General features: G+C 42.0%; 1 protein-coding gene across 1 annotated transcript in view; it reads left to right on the forward strand.

Annotated features, from left to right (window-relative positions):
- MTTP (microsomal triglyceride transfer protein) overlaps positions 1 to 19,733 on the forward strand; it is a 44,860-nt gene extending 25,127 nt beyond the window's left edge. The window contains exons 9-18 of the mRNA XM_077814762.1: positions 725 to 893; positions 2,267 to 2,374; positions 3,545 to 3,757; positions 4,925 to 5,136; positions 6,256 to 6,353; positions 6,453 to 6,574; positions 7,073 to 7,300; positions 14,797 to 14,921; positions 16,836 to 17,006; positions 18,068 to 19,733. Coding sequence (XP_077670888.1) covers positions 725 to 893; positions 2,267 to 2,374; positions 3,545 to 3,757; positions 4,925 to 5,136; positions 6,256 to 6,353; positions 6,453 to 6,574; positions 7,073 to 7,300; positions 14,797 to 14,921; positions 16,836 to 17,006; positions 18,068 to 18,236 — 1,615 coding nt within the window. The 3' untranslated portion in view covers positions 18,237 to 19,733. The remainder of the gene's footprint in view (positions 1 to 724; positions 894 to 2,266; positions 2,375 to 3,544; positions 3,758 to 4,924; positions 5,137 to 6,255; positions 6,354 to 6,452; positions 6,575 to 7,072; positions 7,301 to 14,796; positions 14,922 to 16,835; positions 17,007 to 18,067) is intronic.
- The last annotated feature ends 685 nt before the right edge of the window (positions 19,734 to 20,418 follow it).

Raw genomic sequence — 20,418 nt, forward strand, 5'->3', positions numbered from 1 at the left:
GTAAGTCACCAAGAGCAACCTTTTATGGTCTAATAAAGCGTTTACAAAACACAAAAAATGTGAGGTGGGTACATGGGAGGGAGTAACTCATAGACATACATGTGTAGTCATATTAGGGATATGCTAGATCTGTAATAGTTAACACTTTTTCTATCTACATGAAAGGGGAAGTTTTTGTATGATAGTGTTTGCTTCTGCAATAGCATGTTTTTGCAGTTTATTATTCAGCCCCTAGATGCCTCTGGCAACTGTATAGCATCCCAGACAGTGTGATCTCTGGTAAACAACAGAATCAAAGCTGGAACTCACGCTGAGTGGAAACCCCTTCATCTGGAGTTATAGCTCTTTTCTTTTTACAGACACACTTTTCCTTTTTCAGATTTAATCTTGTGGATTTTAAAACACTCAGAACACTTCTAAGCCTTTTGTCATACTCTTCCTCTGTACTGGCATAAAACAAAATATAATCTATGTGTATGGCTACCCCTTGCTGCCCTTCAACTATCTTGCTCTGGAAGATTTCGGGAGCACTGGTTTTGCTAAAAATGTAAATGCTGAAAGCAGTAGCAGCCAAAAAGAGTAATAAATGTTACCTGTGATTTACTTGCCATGATAAGACCTGTCAATAAGACCTGTCTCTTTGTTTCTGTAAGTAGCAGTGTCTTTTCAATACATTGCCTAACACACTTCAATAACGTGTTAATTTCCACTCCTCCCTTTACAGTCCTCAGCTGGTGGATGCTGTAACCTCTGCTCAGACCCCAGCCTCACTGGAGGCTATGCTGGAGTTCCTGGACTTTAAGAATGGAAGCAGCTCTGTTCTGCAGGAGCGGTTCCTATATGCCTGTGGATTTGCTTCTCACCCCAATGAGTTGCTACTGAAATCTTTAATTGTAAGCCAAAATGGCAGAAAAAATACAAGCTAATTTATTACTCAAAGAGCCTAAGCCACACTGAGAGGGGAGGGAAGGGGCGTTGTCCAAGCACCTCACAACTTTGAGGTGTGCACATTCTGCTGCAGGTTGTGGCTCATACAGTACCCACAATGCATAGGATTTCAGATGCAGAACCTATATCTACTTTGTAAAATGTCACCTCTGCTTACACCACGGAAAACCTATTACGTAACAGTATGTAGATACATCCAGTTCTCCTAGAGTGGGGTGGGCAAACTTTTTGGCCCGAGGGCCACATCTGGGTATAGAAATTATATGGCGGGCCATGAATGCTCATGAAATTGGGGTTGGGGTGCGCGAGGGGGTGAGGACTCTGGCTGGGGGTGTGGGCTCTGGCATGGGGCCAGAAATGAGGAGTTCAGGGTGCAGGAGGGGGGTCCGGGCTGGGGCAGTGAGGATGGAGTGTGAGCTCCAGCTGGGAGTGCGGTCTCTGGAGTGGGGCTGGGGATAAGGGGTTTGGGGTGTAAGAAGGTGCTCCAGGCTGGGACTGAGGGGTTTGGAGGGCGGGAGGGTGATCAGGGCTGGGGCACGGGGTTGGGGTGCTGGGGAGTGGCTCAGGGGTGCAGGCTCAGGGCAGCACTTACCTCAAGTGGCCCCAGAAGCAGCGGCATATCCCCCATCTGGCTCCTCCGTGGAGGCGTGGCCAAACAGCTCTGCTGCACGCTGCCCCGTCCGCAGGTACCACCCCGAAAGCTCCCATTGGCCGTGGTTTCCGGCCAATGGGAGCTGTGGCACTTGGGGTGGGGGCAGTGTGCAAAGCAGAGCCCCCGGCTGCCCCTATGCGTAGGAGCAGGAGGAGGGACATGCTGCTGCTTCCAGGAGCCACACAGAGTGGCCCTCAACCCTGCTCCCTGGCTGGAGCGGGGAAAGCCCCAGACCTCGCTCCCCACCAGGAGCTCAAGGGACGGATTAAAATGGCTGGCAGGCCGTAGTTTGCCCATCCCTGTCCTAGAGACTACCAGATTAAGCAACATTTTACAAATTGTTCTTGTGAGTATACCAATTCAGAGATGAAATATATAAGAGCTAAGTATTTCTATTATCTGTTGATATCAGGCTTTAAACATCAGCTTCATAAGGAACTGCTGGGACAGATATTCTGAATGAAACTTAAAAGGAAAAAAACTACATTTGGTTATTACACCCGACAGCAGAGCAGTACTCTGCTGAGTACGAGTGCGATCCTGTGAGGCGATGAGCACCCTCCTCTCCCAGAGAAGTCAACAGGAGTGAAGGGCGCTCAGCACACTGCAGGATTTGTACCATTCTATTTAGATGTGAAGGCTAACAGTGTTCCCTTTCAATACCAGAATAGACTCCAGGGCCAGATTGGAAATAGTGAAATCAGAGAAACTGTTACCATCATCGTTGGTGCACTCATCAAAAAGCTGTGTGACAAGGGAGGCTGCAAACTTCCAGTACGTATTTGCTGTTTTTCTACTGGCCAAATTCTGCCATTGGATGCACATGCACAACCCCTGCTGAAAGTATTGGGAGACTCATTAGGGTGACCAGAGAGCAAGTGTGAAAAATCGGGACGGGGGTAGGAACCTATATAAGACAAAGCCAAAAAAGACAAATATCGGGACTGTCCCTATAAAATCGGAACATCTGGTCACCCTAAAACTCAAGCAAGCATCCCTCAGAATTTGCCCTCAGGTTTTTAACATAGCTTACAGACACCTACCATTAATGTGATGGACAGACTTCCTTTAGAACAGGTTTTATTTTGTGCCCTGGGGGTCAGATTCTGATCTCCGTTACGTCTTTTGGGAATGCAGATAACTCTAACAACTCCTGATTTACACTAGGGTAACTAACATCAGACCTCTCTCTAATCCCAAATGCCTGTATGTTCCGAGTCTGGCGGTAGACATGGTGCTTTTGTCTGGTTTTGCAGAAGTTTTTGGTATCCCCTGAAAACTTTGTGCAGTCAGGGTCTACCTAAAACATAGAAACAGCAAATTCACTGGACCAGGAATATTGGTCCAGTGCTGGACTGTATCTAATCTGTGCTCAGTGCAGGGAGCTCCAAGGATTGATTCTATGCCATTCTATGGGTTGTGACAAGAAGTATAGCAACCTGAGGGACAAGGAGTCCTCAGCTGGCCAGATCTGCTGGATGTATGACTCCTTTGCACCGCTGAAGAGCATCCAGCCAGCACCCAAGGATTTACACCTTTTATTTTTCTGTTAAGTGCCATGCATTCCTATACCACTGTGTGAATAGGCAAGAAGGAACATTTCCCGTGTCATTTTTTTCTGTCACAATTATTTAAATTGTGTCTGTTGGCCTCAACAGTAGAGTCTGTAAGTTCCTTGAACCAACACGTGCATGCTAAGTGAGTGGCATGTTTAGGGCTCATGCATCGGGGCATGCCTGTCGATTCAAGGAAGTTTTCAGTATGCAGCTGAAAAGTCGTAACTTTGCTAAACGTGACCAACTATGTTTTCAACCAGCCAAAAGTATCAGGACCCAGTCCTGCAGCTCCAACTCACATGGGCATTGACCACGCTTAGCACCTTGCAGGAAGCGCTTAGCAGCTCGGAGGATCAAGTCTTAAATGTGGCATCTATTTTCTTTTCAGGCTGTTGTGCGAGCTAAGAAGCTGATCCTAGGAGGATTAGACAGGGCAAAGAAAGAGGATGATGTGAAGATGTACCTGCTGGCAATGAAGAACGCCCTTCTGCCTGAAGGAATTCCACTGCTGCTAAAATATGCTGAGTCAGGAGAAGGGCCCATCAGTAACATTGCTGTCACTGCTCTGCAGAGATATGGCATCTCTTTCATCACCAGTGAGGTGAGAAGATTTACTGCAAGGAAAAAAATACAAGAGAGGACATTTAAAATCAAATGTAAATTAAGTGGAGCCCATTCTTCATGTCTCACCCCATTTCAATTTACACTAGATATTTTTTTTTTCAATAAATGGTCTTTTATACCCTCTCATGGTGTAGCCAGAAAACTGTTCATGGCAGTTTTGATCTCTATACCTCTCTCTCTTCCCATTGAGCAGTATCTAGAATTAATCGGCTCTAGAGTCACATGCAACAATTATGGTACAGCATGTGGAGATCCCGGCTCTGATCTGAACTCCATTCACAGATATGCTCACTTTGCTGTGTAGCACACAAGAGACATTAGAGGGAATACTGAACATGTGAATCAGAGTAAACAGGATCCTTCCTTGCCCCCCAAGTAGCTAAGGAAAATGGGTGGCAAGGAGGAGAGAGAGGTACTTCTGTCTTCCTTCCCAGCAGCCAGGAAAGGGATAGGTTAAGAGGAATACTGAGAGATGATGGCAAATGGAACTACAGAAGATTACCCCAGAGCGAGATCCAGACATCACTGCATTGCACTGTGTACTTCTGTTGCTGTTCTGCACCAACCATTGCTGACCTTGCGTTGCCATGATGCAATTTCACAATGCAACCATCTCAGTCCATCAGCAGGCCATGACTGCTTCGCTCTCTGTCACTCCATTAGTTAGGAAGTAGCTCTGCAGCCCTTCATGGTAAGATACCTCAATAGCAGACAATCCTTAGCTTGTGGGAAATGTATGATTACTTTTAAGAAACCTCTTCTCTTAACCATTTATAGAAATCTCCTTAGCCATTGTCAGCATTGTATTAGTTCTCCTCCACTATGTTCTGGCCAACAATCTTCCTGACAGTGCTAATGTGTAAGTATGAGCTATTGTGCGTATGAGCTATTGTTGAGAACATAATGGCTGAGCCATTTCCTTGCACAATCACTGTACTACTAGTGTTTAATGTGTAAAGTGACACAGGGAGCATAAAAAGCACTATATTAAAACATACTTGAATGTATTAGCTATGGACCTAGACTTGACAGCATTCAGGCTATGTGTTTGCATCTCTGACTTCATAAATTAGTATGATTCCAAGCTGTACATTTTCTATGGATACCTGTGATTTATTAGGTGAATATTCTGTTTTCTGATTAGGTGAAGGAAACCATGAACAGGATTTATCACCAGAATTATAAAATTTATGAAAAGACCCTCAGAACCACGGCAGCTGCCATCATCTTCAGCAGTAACCCATCCTACATGGAAGTGAAAAACCTCTTGCTTTCTATTGGAGAACTACCATTGGAAATGAACAAGTACATGCTCTCATTAGTCCAAGATATACTTCATTTTGAAATGCCTGCAAGGTACATTATGTTTAATATATGTGTGTATATATATATATATACACACACACACACACAAATGTACAGGCATACACAGATATAAACAAACAGTTTTTTACTTATTGCTCTCCGTACTAATGTGACGGGATAAAAACAAAGGGTATTCAGTTAATAGCTAAATAATGTGTAGTTTTTAAGAGATCATAAGTGGGCACATGCTCATCTTTCTATTTTTGGCTACTGACATTTTAAAATAAATCCATATATTCCAGGGGCAGACACTGAACGCCTGACAGGAGATTTTCAAAGGCACAAATGGCGCCTAGCTCCCTGCTGATTTTCAATTAGTTAGGTGCTTTCCTGCCAGTTGTGCCTTTGAAAATCTTCCACCTGGTCTTCATTCTTGATGTTCGATGGAGCTTATGTTTTGTGTTTCCGGAAAGTGAAGCTCTTTGAAAAGTTGCAGCATTAAAAGAAAATCATTGAAATATCTTTCATTCTAGACTGTTAGTTTTCAAATAAAACCATTTTAACTGATAACCTTCCTGCAACCAAACCCAGATCTGTGGCCAAGACCTTATAAAAGTATCTCAACAATTAAGCCAGGTATTTAACAAAAAATCTTCCGGTCGTAATCTTTTACATTTCTGTTATTGAAATATCAATTTATATAGACAGATTAAGAATCTTACATTCAAAAGAACATTAAAGGTGCAAAGTGAAGCACCAAAAAGTCAGATACCACCTGTTCTGTGCATAGGAACTTCACTCCCCAGGGGTTTGTCCATCTAGGACCTTAAAATTCTTTCAAGAAAGAAAGGAAATAATCAACACTGGGTGGAATTTTCAAAAGTGCCTAAATGATTCAATGGGACTTGTGCTCCTAAATTTCTTAGGCAGTTTCTGAAATACCATCTATTATCCCTTATCTATTTATCTTCAGGTTTTAGGAACTGATGATCCAAAGCCCTGTGAAGTCAATTAAAAGATTCCCATTGACTTCAGTAGGCTTTGAGTCAGGTATAGAGTAGTTTGTGCAAAGCTAAATCTTCTCTTTCCCAATAGGCTGACAGTCTTAATGTTCTCATGGAAGACAGTGCAGTAGCAAATTAGTTTTGTTTTGTTTTTTAAATAATGCAGCAAAATGATTCGTAAAGTTCTGAAGGACATGGTTGTTCATAACTATGATCGCTTCTCCAAGACTGGGTCTTCTTCTGCCTATTCTGGCTACGTGACACGTATGTAACCAGAAAAATAGCTTTTTAAGCCTGTTTATATTGCTGGTCACTTGACTTAGTGGCAGGCATTATTAATATTTGGTGTCTTTGTCGATTAAGGTGGTCCTGATGCATCATCCACATACAGCCTTGACATCCTCTACTCAGGCTCTGGGATTTTAAGAAGTAGTAACATGAACATCTTTCTTTTCAATAAAAATGCTCACCTTCATGCCAGCCAGGTAACTGCCATGCACTATGTAAACACTGATCTAGCATATGGCCTGTTCCTGCAGCCTTTAAACTAATGTATCTCCCATTGAAAACCATGGGGGTTTGTGCATTTAAGGACTATTGCGTCAGGCAGAGAATATGCCAATAACAGAAAAAACTGCTGACAATGAGGCAAATGTATTATACAAAAGAAAGGCAGTTCCTTATAGAACAGATCCAAAGTTTTACTTCTAGGGAAAGACTATATAGTCTACCTGCTAGGCGCAAATTCCATCCACATCTAATTAATGGCAATAGTTGCTATGAGACTACTTTACTGTCTGTTTCTCCTACTGCTTTGAAACACTGTTATATTATGATCAGATGCTTTTTTCACTGAAAGTAAAATTTAAAAAAAATTAAGTTAACTTTAAATTTCAACTCTTCTGTAGTAGAAATCCTTGTAGTTGTTTAAAATTCCAGATCGGGCACTTTGTCATGGATAGTGTCTCACTTTTGCCTTTTAGGTTGTGATTGAAGCTCAAGGCCTAGAAGCCATAATAGCTGCATCTGCTGATGAAGGCGAGGAAAACCTGGAGTCCTTTGCTGGCATGTCAGCAATCTTGTTTGATGTTCAACTCAGGCCCGTTACCTTTTTCCAGGGGTATGGAGATTTAATGTCTAAAATGATCTCGGCAACTGGAGATCCTATGAATGTGGTGAAAGGACTTATCCTTCTGACAGATTACTCACAGGTACTAATATCTCATTCTAAACCTTTTTTGTCTCTCAGGTGGACACACACCCACACGCTCCTCCAGACACATTAAATTAATCTGACTGTTTGCTCCACTTATTTGATACTGAAGAGTCTATAAGACTGCTTACTTTTCAATCCAAAGGGAAATTATATAGTGCATGAAATCAGAAGACAGGAAATCAGCCTGGATAGAAGAAAAAGAGTTAAGATAAAGGCTGCAAATACATATCACTCTAAAAAACCACTTTACTACTATAAAAAACAAACCAGTTCCCTGCAGAAAAACCCTGCAGCTTCCCAACATATACTCTCTAACCAGTTATTTTGTAATGTACAGTTCCTATTAAAGTGGAGGGCTCACCAACAGCCATCTGTTTTTATAGCTCAGAAGTTATCCAGTGATCTGAGACCCATCTTGTTCATCTTGTCAAATGCTCAGCTAAGTTACCCAGGCTTGCATGCACCATGTGATCTTCCTTAACGGCTCACTTTACAAGCTTAGTGCTAGCATTGTTCAGAATTTACTGTGAATGCACAGAGTGCAATTTTCAAAGGCTCATAAGTCAGTGACATCAAAATGGTCTGTCATCGGAAGTCAAAAAGGCTCTTCTCAGTAACCATTCTTCCCTCAACCAAATTGGCACCAGCGATGCTAAAAAAAAAAGTTACAAGGTTTTTTCTTTGCGTGTGATGGGGTGAGTGTTTTTCACTGTCCTTGTATCGCCAAGCCACTGAGTTATATGTGGTCAAACTTTCCCAAACAATTCCTCTTCAGGTGGAAATCACCAAAGGTGAAGGGTTCGGACATTATAACCATCTGAAAACAGGGATTTAAAGTTGAAGCTATTATTCTGTGCCGACGACAGCACTGCAGATAATCTTTGCATCTTTAACCAACACCATATGCACTAAACCTAGCTTCAGATATGGAACAACCATGCACCTGAGTAGCACTTAACCTAGAGCGAAGAGGCAGCATGTGTACTGTTTTTTCTGTTCTGCTTAAATACAGATATGTGGAACTGGTAAATCTAATGGTAGAACTCAACCTATAGAAGAACTGTAGGCTCCAGTTTTATCCCAAAGCAGTACTGTATTGGATTACTGGGCAAGCATAGTGCAAACAGCTCCTAGTGCAAAAGTTCAGAGAAGCTCCAGCCGTGGAACTTCTCACTTCATAGAATCTCATTTATCTCCCCTACTTTTTGGTGGAGGAGAATGCCAAACTGTTCAAAGACAGTCTGACTAACACTGTACCCTTAAAAAGAAAAGGAGTACTAGTGGCACCTTAGAGACTAACCAATTTATTTGAGCATAAGCTTTCGTGAGCTACAGCTCACTTCATCCGATGCATGCTGTAGCTCATGAAAGCTTATGCTCAAATAAATTGGTTAGTTTCTAAGGTGCCACTAGTACTCCTTTTCTTTTTGCGAATACAGACTAACACAATACCAACCAGAAATGATCAGCAATACCAACCAGATATGATCCTGAGCACCAAGTCTTCTGCAGCAGAGGATTGGCATTTGCATTTGAAATCAAGCACAGCCACTTTTAAATGGTTCTGTCAGCTAAGAGTTTCACACCCAGTGCACAAACTGTGAACTAAAGTTCACTGAGAAAACGGGTTGGGTTCTAACAAGATTATATGCCAGAGGTCCAACTAACAGACAGCGTGTCAGTGACTTATTTTACAAACCTGGCAGGTGGGAAACATGATCAGACCTTTATGTTCTCAAGCTCAGATCACATAAGGGCCGTGTTTCCAGAACTAAATCTTTCCAACTGCCGTGCATGCACAAAGCTCCCTAAATATTCTGGCAGAATCACTTGGCTAGGCACCCTGAGAACTCTGCCAGCCAGTGGATTCCAGGCTCCTTAACTTCAGACAACCTAGTAAGAGTGCAGGGCAAGCCAGTGTTGGAGCTGCATGCCATCCCTCACAACAGCAGGGCATATCATTTGAGGTCAGTCACTGAAATTCAGGAAGCCTTGGCAATGGAAGCTCTGTAACAGCACAGTGAGCAGATGGGATCACTCTCTGCTTTCTCTTTTGTGTCACTGACCGCACAGTTGCTGCTCAAGCAAGCTAGGTTCCAGGTAGCAGATACCTCAATTGATCCTTCCTAGCCAGGAAATCACCGGATCCTTTTAAGCTCCATCCACACAGGGTCCTCAACTGGTTTACAACACTGTTCACCAAAAAAAAAAAAAAAAGCTTCAGGCTAAACTTTTTTTTTTCTCATAGATTCATAGATATTTAGGTCAGAAGGGACCATTATGATCATCTAGTCCGACCTCCTGCACAACGCAGGCCACAGACTCTCATCCACCCACTCCTGCGATAAACCTCTCACCTATGTCTGAGCTATTGAAGTCCTCAGATCGTGGTTTAAAGACTTCAAGGAGCAGAGGATCCTCCAGCAAGTGACTGAGACTAGTTTTAACAATCATGTTTAAGATTAGAAACAGCCTTCACATTGGTTTGCCACTTCCATATAGGCCCACTATACTGCGTTATAAACATCTTCACCTGAAGTGCCTTTGAACTGTGCTTAGAACTAGAACTCTATCAGGAAACAATGTAAACAGAAGTGTAGATGGAGCCTTAATTGAATGGTAAGACTGGCATTTAAGAATCTAGATCTGAGAGAGGAAAAGAGTCACTCCCTGCACTTGTGCTGATGCCATTGCACCAATAGCCACGATTCACGTAGCTTCTTACCCATGGTTTTTGCTTCCAGGGCACTAACTCTGTTTCCTGGGCCAGCCTGGAGAGTGGCACACAACTGTATGGCTTTATAAAAGAGTTTATAAAACCATCCTGACCAACAGTATGGCTTTATAAAAGAGTTTATAACATTGTTCATCCTTCTCTACAGTGCCCAGTGGTCAGTTACCTGCTAGCCCCATCCACAGTGAGTCATGGCTTGGGGCAATATTGTTTCAGCACAGACAGGGAACAAATGTGTAACAGTAAAGGATGTAGATAGCACAGTTGCTATCCTATTTATAGGAAGATGACTTGAAAGCTGAAAGGAGGAATTTAAAACTGGCCAATTAAACTTTTGAAAACTAATTTCAGAATATTCTATTTTACAGGGACTCTTGAAACAGTATATTCTGTTGTTTTTTTTAAAGTCCTTCAGAACTGTTATAAAGGTTTTTCTTCTCTTTTGTTCATCTTTATATGGATCACTTCAGGTCGTAATTGCTCCACTGCTAACTGACTAAACAGGTGAAAAGTGAAATTGACTACACACAAAGTGTTGTCAAATATACAACATAAAAATACCTGGAAAAATAGTTTTCTTTCATTAGCTCCTTTCAGCTGTAGTAGTCATTACTATAGTCAACAGCGTTCTCAGACAGATGTGAATTCTAAGTTGATGATGTCCCTTTAAACTCCTGCTCCTGCCCATTACCCATGATGCGGTGTTTTTGTGAGAGAGGATATTCCAAAAATCCACAAACAAATATCCTCAGGGTGCACTATGCATCTATTACCACCTTTCCCAACTTGGTTCAAAGGTTAAGAGTGACAGGGTGGCAAATTATAGTCCCCTTCATAAAAGAAACACCTCTCATGGAATTATTTTTGAGCCCCCAAAGACACCTGCATTAACGCTCCTGGGTGTAGGAACAATATTTTCTCGGTATCGCACCTGCCAGAAGAGCAGAGAAACTGAATATTTTATGAGGTCAAAGCAGCCATTTGAAAACCAGACCCCCCCCCCCAAATAAGTGCCTTTTTCAGCCCTGCCGTTTGCGTTCCATTGCAGGAGTATAGTACGTAGTGGGTCTTTGTTGAAATGTGGTCTACTTCAGCATTTTGAATCAGTACCAAGACATTGATCCCAGTTTTTCATATCATGTCTTCTGTTACAAAGGACGCTGTTAAGCTTTAAATAGAAAGGCAAAGGAAAGGAGCGCCTCTAAAAGGCCAACTCCCTTGACTTTAATGGGATTTGCACATGTTTAGCTGAGGATAGAATTCAGAGTAAGTAATGGATGATCAGGTCAACTTTGTCTTCAAGTCTCATAAAAACATTAAACAAAGAGACACGGGTGTTCATGATATATTCTTTGAGTTTTAATGGCAAATTTAACTTAACTATTGCAGCCTCTGACGTCCTAAATAATCACATCCGCAGTAACTGTTAAATTTAATAATTCAGCCTTTGCAAATTGATTCCTCATTCAAATACTTAAGTGCAATTTGACATGCATCTCAAAAAATCTGCTGCCCTGTTTGTGCACAAATGACTTTCAGAATGCATGCTATTACACCCTCACATACATTCAGTTATAGTCCAGTCTGGTTCTAATTTTTAAAAGAGAGGCATGGATCCAAATAAGCCAGGCATTTTTAGTTAGCTACCATGGGTGAAATCTGGGACCATTAAAATCAATGGCAAAATTCCCTTTCGTTTCAGGGGAGCCAGGATTTCACACAATGACTTTAACTAGATAACAAGAAAACAGGACAACAACATGTGATCAGGCTAGTGAGGGGCATCCTTGTTTATAAGCTACATCCAAGCCCACTGCATTCTTAGGTTAAATCTCCAGCCCACTCCAGTTGCAACTGACTGCCAAGTGACAAGCCGATTGAACTCTGCTCCACAGAATGATTCAGACCTTAAAAGGTGAAGTAACCAGATACAGTCACCACATTTCTCCAGCCTCCATACACTGTGAGGGGAAGGTTTTAAGACCCTCCCCCCAATCAACCTCTTTAAGCACCAGCCCCTGCTGATTGAGTTGGGGAGGGAACCTACAAGCTTGTTCCGCAGGAGACAGCAGGGCTGCTGAGCAGCTAGCAAGGGAAGGACATAGAGAGATCCCTTTGTCCAGCCTAGGAATGCAAGGGGGCTAGAAGCATCAAACACTCCTGCATGCTGCAGTAATACAGGGAACAATATAGGAGCAGAGATACTGGCAGAGGGAGGGACCCCGGTGGGGATGGGGGAGGACAAGTATCCCCATCCCAAAGAGCCCTGGGCACAGGGGAAACAGAGAAAGAGAGCAGCAGATTTCACTAAGAATAGACACCAGCTTGTGTGTACATCCTCCACTGGCCAGCCGCTCACACACACACCACTAGCCCTGCTCAGTGTGAGGGAATTCATCTCACTAGGACAACAGGGGTGAAAGATGGGCTGGCCAGCCACAGGCCCCTCTTCCCTCAACAGTGAGGGGAGACAGGCCCTCTGCCTGAATGGAGGGGAATGGGAAGCCAGCTCCCATTGTATTGAAAGGGGCTGCTCCCATTCTCATTTCTCCTGTGACTGTTCCTCCAGGCAGAGTGCCCATCTGCCCATGCCCCACACTTGCTATTTCCTTCAGATGCAAAGGGAACATAGGCTCCTGCCCCCACCATTAGTGCTGGTGTTTTTGGAGGAGGGTGTAGCTTGATCCTGCTTCTTCAAGCCCCAGAAGGAATGGAGGAGGCTACGGTCTTTATACCCAACCCAGTGGCTTCTGAGTATGTCTACACTGCAATAAAACACCCGCGGTTAGCCCGTGTTAGCTGATTACAGCTCATGGGGCTTGGGCTGTGGGGCTATAAAATTGCAGTGTAGGCATTTGGGCTGCAATTTTATAACTCCACAGCCCGAGCCAGCTGATGTGGGCCAGCCACAGGTGAGTTATTGCAGTGCAGACGTACCCTCAGACACCTGGCTGCCGCCTGCTGCTGCCACAAGGGAGGCCTAGGCTGCCTGTCAGACATCAATAGCCGGAGAGAGGTGCTCCGGGGGCCATTTTTAAAAATTAAAAATGTACTGGGCAATCACTATCTTCTCCCAAGTGAGGCTCAGAGTGCTGCTTTAATTCACTAATTCTACATCAGGTAGAAACTCATCATTTTTAGAGCTCAGAAGACCAACAAAACCATTTTTTGCTGGAAAATGCAGGTCCCTCAAAATCAGAATGCTTTGCAAAATCCCTGTTGATTTCACCCACATTTTGTTTTGGTGAAAACAAAAATATTTGACAATATCAAAATGTCCCATTTTGACATTTTTCAGAATAAACCTTTTGGGGTTGTTTTTTTTGTGAAATATTTTAATGTTTTTTTTTAACAAAGTATAAAACAAAACAAAACATTTTGATTGCCCAAATTTACCTTATTGGAGAATTTTGAAAGTTTTGTTTCATTCCAATTCAAAATGAAGCCAAATTTAAAAATCCTTCATGAAATGTAATTATCCTCTGCACAGCTCTAATCTGCATCTTAACTGTACAGAAGGTGAACTGAGAAGAGAGAGATTAAAAACCTTATCCAAAGCCCACTGAAGTCAATTAGAGTCTTTTTATTGACTTCGGTGGGCTCAGGATCAGGCCCTAAGGGACTTGACCAAGGCCATAGAGGGAGTCAGTGTCAGAGCCAGGATTAGACGTGGGGGTTCCTGTCTCCCTGGTCTGTGCTCAGTACACTAAGCTGTGCCTCTCTCTCCACGATGGTGTTCCATGGACCTCAGCAATAAGTTTGATTTACTGATTAGTGCCAGCCACTGACACTGCAAAGTTGGGAGTGGAAGTGGGGGGTGTTATGGCCTAAATCACCCTTTTTCAAACTGAAATGTACTTTTAAAAAAATGAATTAGACTGTCTAGTTTTCAGGTGAGTGGGGCAGTTATATAAGGCAAATCAGATTACCCAGTGGTGTGAACTTTAAAAACTTGGCTGACTCTCAAAATTCAAACGTAACAAGCTTCTGTGAGGCTGAGCGATTATCACTTCCGAAACTGACTCCAGGCAATGCATTTCCAGTCCAGCTGTAAAGGTTTCAAGCAGCCATAAGTATGCCCAATGCTGGCAAAAAGTGCATTGACAGCAAAATATCAAAGGCATTTTGATTTGTATTTGTGGTAGCCGCCTGATTCTTCAGATCAAATCCCTCCACTATAGTTCTGTATCATTCTCGATGGTCCTGCTGGGCAACAGTGGGTATTTTATTGCCATTATGGGGCAAGATTCTGCACTGGGTGCTCCCAACTGGCAGGCTCATCCAAGACAAACTAAGAGTAAGAAGAAAAGGAGGACTTGTGGCACCTTAGAGACTAACCAATTTATTTGAGCATGAGCTTTCGTGAGCTACAGCTCACTTCATCAGATGCATTCCTCTGTGGTTTTCCTGGGAAGTGCAGGCCTGTGTGGTAGCTCTGTCACACTTTGCAAGAAGGGGGCAGGATGCTCCCTGTTCTGCACCTGACCAGTAATGCTGTATCGTGGGTGGAGTGGGAGGAAGGACACACTTGGGGTCCCAGTCTTATCTCCTTTTCATAAAGGTGCTGGGCAAGAACAGAGGATATGCTCTGCAGTGAAGTTCTGTCCATCCCCATCCACAAGGATGGAAGAGGATAGAGGGGAGCTCCATGTGCTTCCTCCCCACTTGAACAGTCCTCAAAGAAAAAAGAAAATGAACACCGTTTTGATCTGCATTTAGCAAAATGGAGTGTGATCTCTGCTTTTTTATGCTTTCAGGTCATTCAGTTACAGTCTGGGCTGAAGGCCAGTGCAGAGTTCCAGGGTGGTCTGGCCATTGACATTTCAGGTGGAATGGAGTTCAGTCTTTGGTACAGAGAATCCAAAACCAGTGTTAAGAACCGGTGAGATACTTAAAGTGCACGCTGTAACCTTATACTCTGAAATACGAAAAATGTAAAATGAGCTGGTCTATTTTGAGGCTTTCAAAACAGAAGCAACCTTGCATTTTCTTTAAAATTAAGGGACAGTTATATTAAACGCCTTTTAAAATTAGATTCGCATTTCAGGGGGAAAATAATGTGGCAATAAGTATGTTGTCTGTTTGAAAATGCCAGTGAAAGAAAAGATACAAAAACAAATCACCTTTAACCTATTATAGAAAATCTGAATGAACGTTATTGCTTCAAAGGCTACATTCTGCCCTCTTTTAGACTGAGACAGCTCCACCAGTCTCCGTGAGACTGTATCAGTGGATCTGAGAACCGAACTTGACCCCAGGTCTTCAAAGAGCTATAAATACACTGGGTAAATTTTTCCAAAGCGCCTACATGATTTAGGAACCTATGTCCCATTTTCAAAAATGACAGGTACTTAAGCCTCATTGAAAGTCAGTGGGAGTTAGGCCCTTAGGTGCCTCAATTACTTTTGAAAATGTTACCTCCCTAATTAATTAGTTAATCCTCACCTGTGAAATAATTACCATCACTTTAAAGTGAAGGAAAGAGGCAAAGAGATCAAGTAATTTACCCAATATACAGCAAATCAGTGTCAGAATAAGGATTAAAATGCAGGAGTTCCTTGCTTCCAAACTCATGTCTGACCTGATAGATTACGCTGCCTCTTTAGAACTTGAGAGTGGATTTGATATTACTGGATCTGTAGCTTGAAGCAGTACTGCAGAAGTGACTCACTCAATCTTGACCAGAAGTAAGAATGTGGCCTCTCTTGGAAGAATTACATCTTTAGCCCTCTGAATGGAAACTGGAATTATGAGATGCTGGTCTCCAAAGGGGGTAGAAAAGGTGTCTGCCCATGCAAGGTGCCGAGCATTTCCTGTAGGATGCTGAGCACCCTCATGTTGTGTTGACTTCCATGGGCATTTTGGATGTGCGAGAAAAGCATGATGAAGCCCAAAAGGGGTGGTGTTTGAGAGAAGAGTGAAAATGGGCAAGGTTGTTAATGTTAACTTATGATTTATTGAACAAGATCTAAACACAACTTGCTTTCGGGTAGTGTGTTTTACATTAATGAAATTAATAATGACTGTCAATAATAGATTTAGGCTCACCTTACTGATTTTACCAGCTTTGAATGGCAAGGATCCCTCTCCTAGATAGTGAGTGAAGCTTATCCATCCATATAGTATGGTTCTTGACTGGAGACCAATAAAGCAATGACAAAATAGATGTCAGCGCTCTCAAAGATAACCCTGAAACAGAGACTTCCTAGTGTAAGTGGGTGCATCTCCCCTGGTCCCATTTCCACCAGGTCTGAGTTTTACTCCCCGACAGTGATGTTTTGTAAGTTCTTAAAGCCCTGGACAGCTTTGTCAAAAATGCCAGTGAGCAAAGACTTTGGGTCTGATTTGCCAGAGACACCTGGTGTGGTCATTTGCACCAGAACAAAGTGAGTATAAAATACTACCAAATCAACAGGGTAGTATTTTACATCTCTCTTTTCCTCAGGTAGATAACTAAAGGAGGCCCTTTGAGGAATCAACCCTGGACATCACAACAGCCTACACACCATGCTTTTGCAGCAAGCGCCAGTCATAAAGAATGCGTGTTCCAAAGAGCGTATAATTCACCCAACATTAATGGCTGTTTTCACCTCTCTGCGTGGGTGTGTGCATGCATACGTGCACAATCCCCATGACAATGGTGTCAACTGAAGTTCTCTAGCTACACTTACATGAGAACAAACTCTAAGAGAATAGTCAGTATTATACTGTTCAAGTGTTAGAACTGTTTGCAGTTTAACCTCCTGTTTGTTTCTGAGCCCTCTTAATAATAAATTCTAATATCTGAATTTACTAGGGGAGCCCTGGTGGTAGCTGGTAACATCTTTGTCGATTCCTTCTTTGTGAAGGCTGGTATGGAAACCAGTTTTGAAACAGAGGCAACACTAAACTTCATCTCCACCGTGCAGTTTTCAGAATATCCATTTTTAGTTTGCATGCAGATGGACAATATTGAATCTCCATTCAGGTAAGAAATAAAAACACTGTCTGAGATTTCCAATTAACCATTTGGGGACTCCAAAACTTTTTTCCCCTCCATGTGTTCTATGTTCACAAACATGAGGGATTAAAAACAGAGACTAGATTTAAGCGTAGTACAAGCAAGTGCAGTGCAAGATCACTCTCACACACAGATGTCTCTGCTAATGCCATTCATCTCTGATGTACAACATGCCAGAAATATGGATAAATGTTTAGTAGGAACTTTGACAACCACCACTGCACTTGCTTTGATTTCTCATTTTTGTTAGATTTTCCACCCAGCTTATAGAAGTAAAAACCAAGTGAAATAACCCACTAAATTACCCTAAGATGTCATCATTATAGATGGTGAAAAAACCTGAGAATCAAACAAAGAAGCACGACCAGCAATGTCTATCCTCTGTTCATTAGGCCAGTGACGGTGCAGTGCTTAGCTGTAAAGGACTTGAGCCTGCAAGGTTGCCTTTATGACTTACTGCTTCCTGATGCTTGTGAAATTAGCCAGAATATTTAGTACTCAGCTCAATTATCATGCTCTGTAATAGATACAGTACTTCAATATGTTTGGAAATATTTTTTTGACTACGGTCAGTTTTCCACCTTGAAATTTAAAATAACTATACACTAAAGTAAAAGATGTTTTCCAATGGGCAAGTGTAGCACTGCATTCCCATGTAAGAGGCCTAGGTTTGCTTTTTGGTCTTGGTCCGCTAAGAATTGCTACAGATCTGCTAAAAATTGAGAATGGTCTGTGACAGCATTCTCTGTCCCTGTGAGAAAGGCTTCCATTCAGTGCTTCTTGGCCAAAGGACAACGTGTACAGTGATTGGCCCAATAGATGGGAATTTCCTAAAGCTCTCCCAGGAATCCCATCTCTCTGAAAATATGGTATTAGATATGTATGCTGATTATATATACAAACCACTAATCCCCTTGAAACCAATCAATCAGGCATGGATGTGGTATGCCCCTACCTAGATTCACATGTATGGGTGCAGATTTTATATCAGTTTTGCTATACTAGATAACAGTGTTGTGTCTTTGCAGGCAATATGTGACTAAATACGAAAGCCTGCCATCTGGCAAACGGTACACCTCTCGGAAAGGAAAAGTCAGACTGCTGGCAGGTTCTGAATACCCTCTCCATCAAGAGAACTCCAACATGTGCAGAAAGGTTTTCAGCACTCAGTCGGACTCCTCTGACAGCTGGTTTTGAAATGGGCACCTGTTCTTTCATTTTACTGAATCCATGGCCCCCTGAGTGACTTAGGCGTCCATGTACTGTACTAGCTCAGCCCCGATCCTGCACTGTTGAAATCAATGGGAAGTTTGTCATTGAATTCCAACAGGCCCAGGATCAAACTCTTATTATGTGCAGAGTGTTTACATATTTACGTATATTTAAGACTTTTGTAAAAAGCTAAGAAAAAAACAAAAAACAATTTGGAGGCAACCCATTCACTCCCCCTCAGGAGGTATGATCTGTAATTTTTTTTTTCAATAGCAGAAAGACATTCATATTTTTCTCAAAGTGGGAATACAGAAGCCCATGCTTCTGATTTTCAGTAAGAACAATTATGCTGTAGAAAGAATGATTATTTATAAATACATTTAGAGGCAGCCATTTGTTAAAAAACTAACCAGTTCTCATTTAAATACACAGCAGCAGCATTCTAAGAAGGACCATTAATTCTTGGTCGCTTACGGCTGTCTGTCTGTTTAATCAAAAGCAGGGTGTATTTTTACAACTTTTTTAGAGCCTTAGTCTCATAAGTATTATCTGTCTTTTTTTATAGAGTGCTATGGTTAGACATGTTTGATTAAAAATTTAGGATGAAATTTTCAAGAGTGCTCCGCATTTGCCTAACTCTTCTCTCACTGACATAAATTGAAAATGCCTCTTGACTTCAATGGAAGCAAAGTTAAGCCAATGCTGATCATGTCTGAAGAGCTCACTCTGAAACTTCATGTAACTATGGGGCATCAAAGCACGCACATTTCTAGAGATGAGCACTCACTGTAGCAACTGTGTGAAATATGATTAGTTTTAAAGACTTGAAAATGAGTTGTGAATGCACCATCTAGCAGGTCCTGTAAGGACAGAGAAAATTCTAGTATTCTCCTCTATGGGAGATTACTTATTTAGACTAAAAGAGGAGCCTAAGTTATCATTATTCACACAAGTAGTTCTATTGAAATCAATAGTACTACTCAGAACAGTAAGGATCATTTGTGTGAATAACGGTTTTACAGGATCAGGACCAACCTTGGCTGGAAAAAACCCTGTATTTATTAATCATTTTGCAGTTATTACAATGTAATAAACAAACAAATATCTCCCATCACAGAACATATTACTTTCCCATTCTTTTGATCCCTCAAGTGATCCACATTATTTGTAATTCCATGCGACAGGGTGTCTAGTGTAAGTGCTGGGCTCAAATAACCTTGGATAAGTTGCATTTCAGAAAATGAAATCTGGCAGAAAAAGCTTTTGGATTGTCTCACATACCCACACCCCCAACCCCAAAATCCTTATCCTGATATAAAACTGCCAGTCTGTTCAACGCAAACAGCTAATCTGTTTGTTTTAGAATTATAAACAGGAACTTATGGGTTGATTACTGTATTTCCCAAATACACCGTTGATGCAAAAGCACATTTTTTGCCAGAGCCTAAAAATAAAATGGGGCAAAATAAAATAAACAAAAATCCTTCTTTCACTCTTGGTTTTGGTTTGTTATTTTTGTGTTTTGGGTAGTTTTATTCTCTAAGGGGTGGTAATTGGGGGACACTCACCTCTTGAGTTCCTTCTGCTTCTGCTGCTGCATGCAGTACTGCAGGCCCTTTCCTGCTCCTGGCACCCCTTGTAGATTGTCAGCCTATTCTGAGGGTGGGGAAACATACTTCTCCAGCGATGCAGAATGCTGAAAGCCTGTCTTCATTCCTTACCGGCAAAGACATTATAAGGCTTGCATTGTGATGTCACAGTTATTATAGCGATAATGTCACACTGGAAACACAGATATATCACTTCATTCAGGATTCAAACAGAAAGATAAGTTAGTTTGTGAATGGGAACAATCTTCAACACCAGCACCAGAAATCTTGAAAGATACTAGCCAAATCAATTACAATTGGTATGACTTCTTTTCCCAGTATGCTAATGTCAACTGGAACTTGACTTGAGCTGAATTCAATTTGAACAGATGCAAATCACATTTCTGTGCTACATACTGAATATCCGATGATAATTTTTTAAAAGTTGAAAGTAAAGTCAAATTAGGGAAAAATAACCCCAAACACAACCCACAGGTATTCATAATAAGGGTTGTGACCAGCTTCCATTATATAGCCCTGTTTTAATTCCATTACATCTTTGGCTTGGAAAATTGGTT

Source organism: Eretmochelys imbricata, chromosome 4 (assembly GCF_965152235.1).
Source record: "Eretmochelys imbricata isolate rEreImb1 chromosome 4, rEreImb1.hap1, whole genome shotgun sequence".
Classification (NCBI taxonomy): Eukaryota; Metazoa; Chordata; order Testudines; family Cheloniidae; genus Eretmochelys; species Eretmochelys imbricata.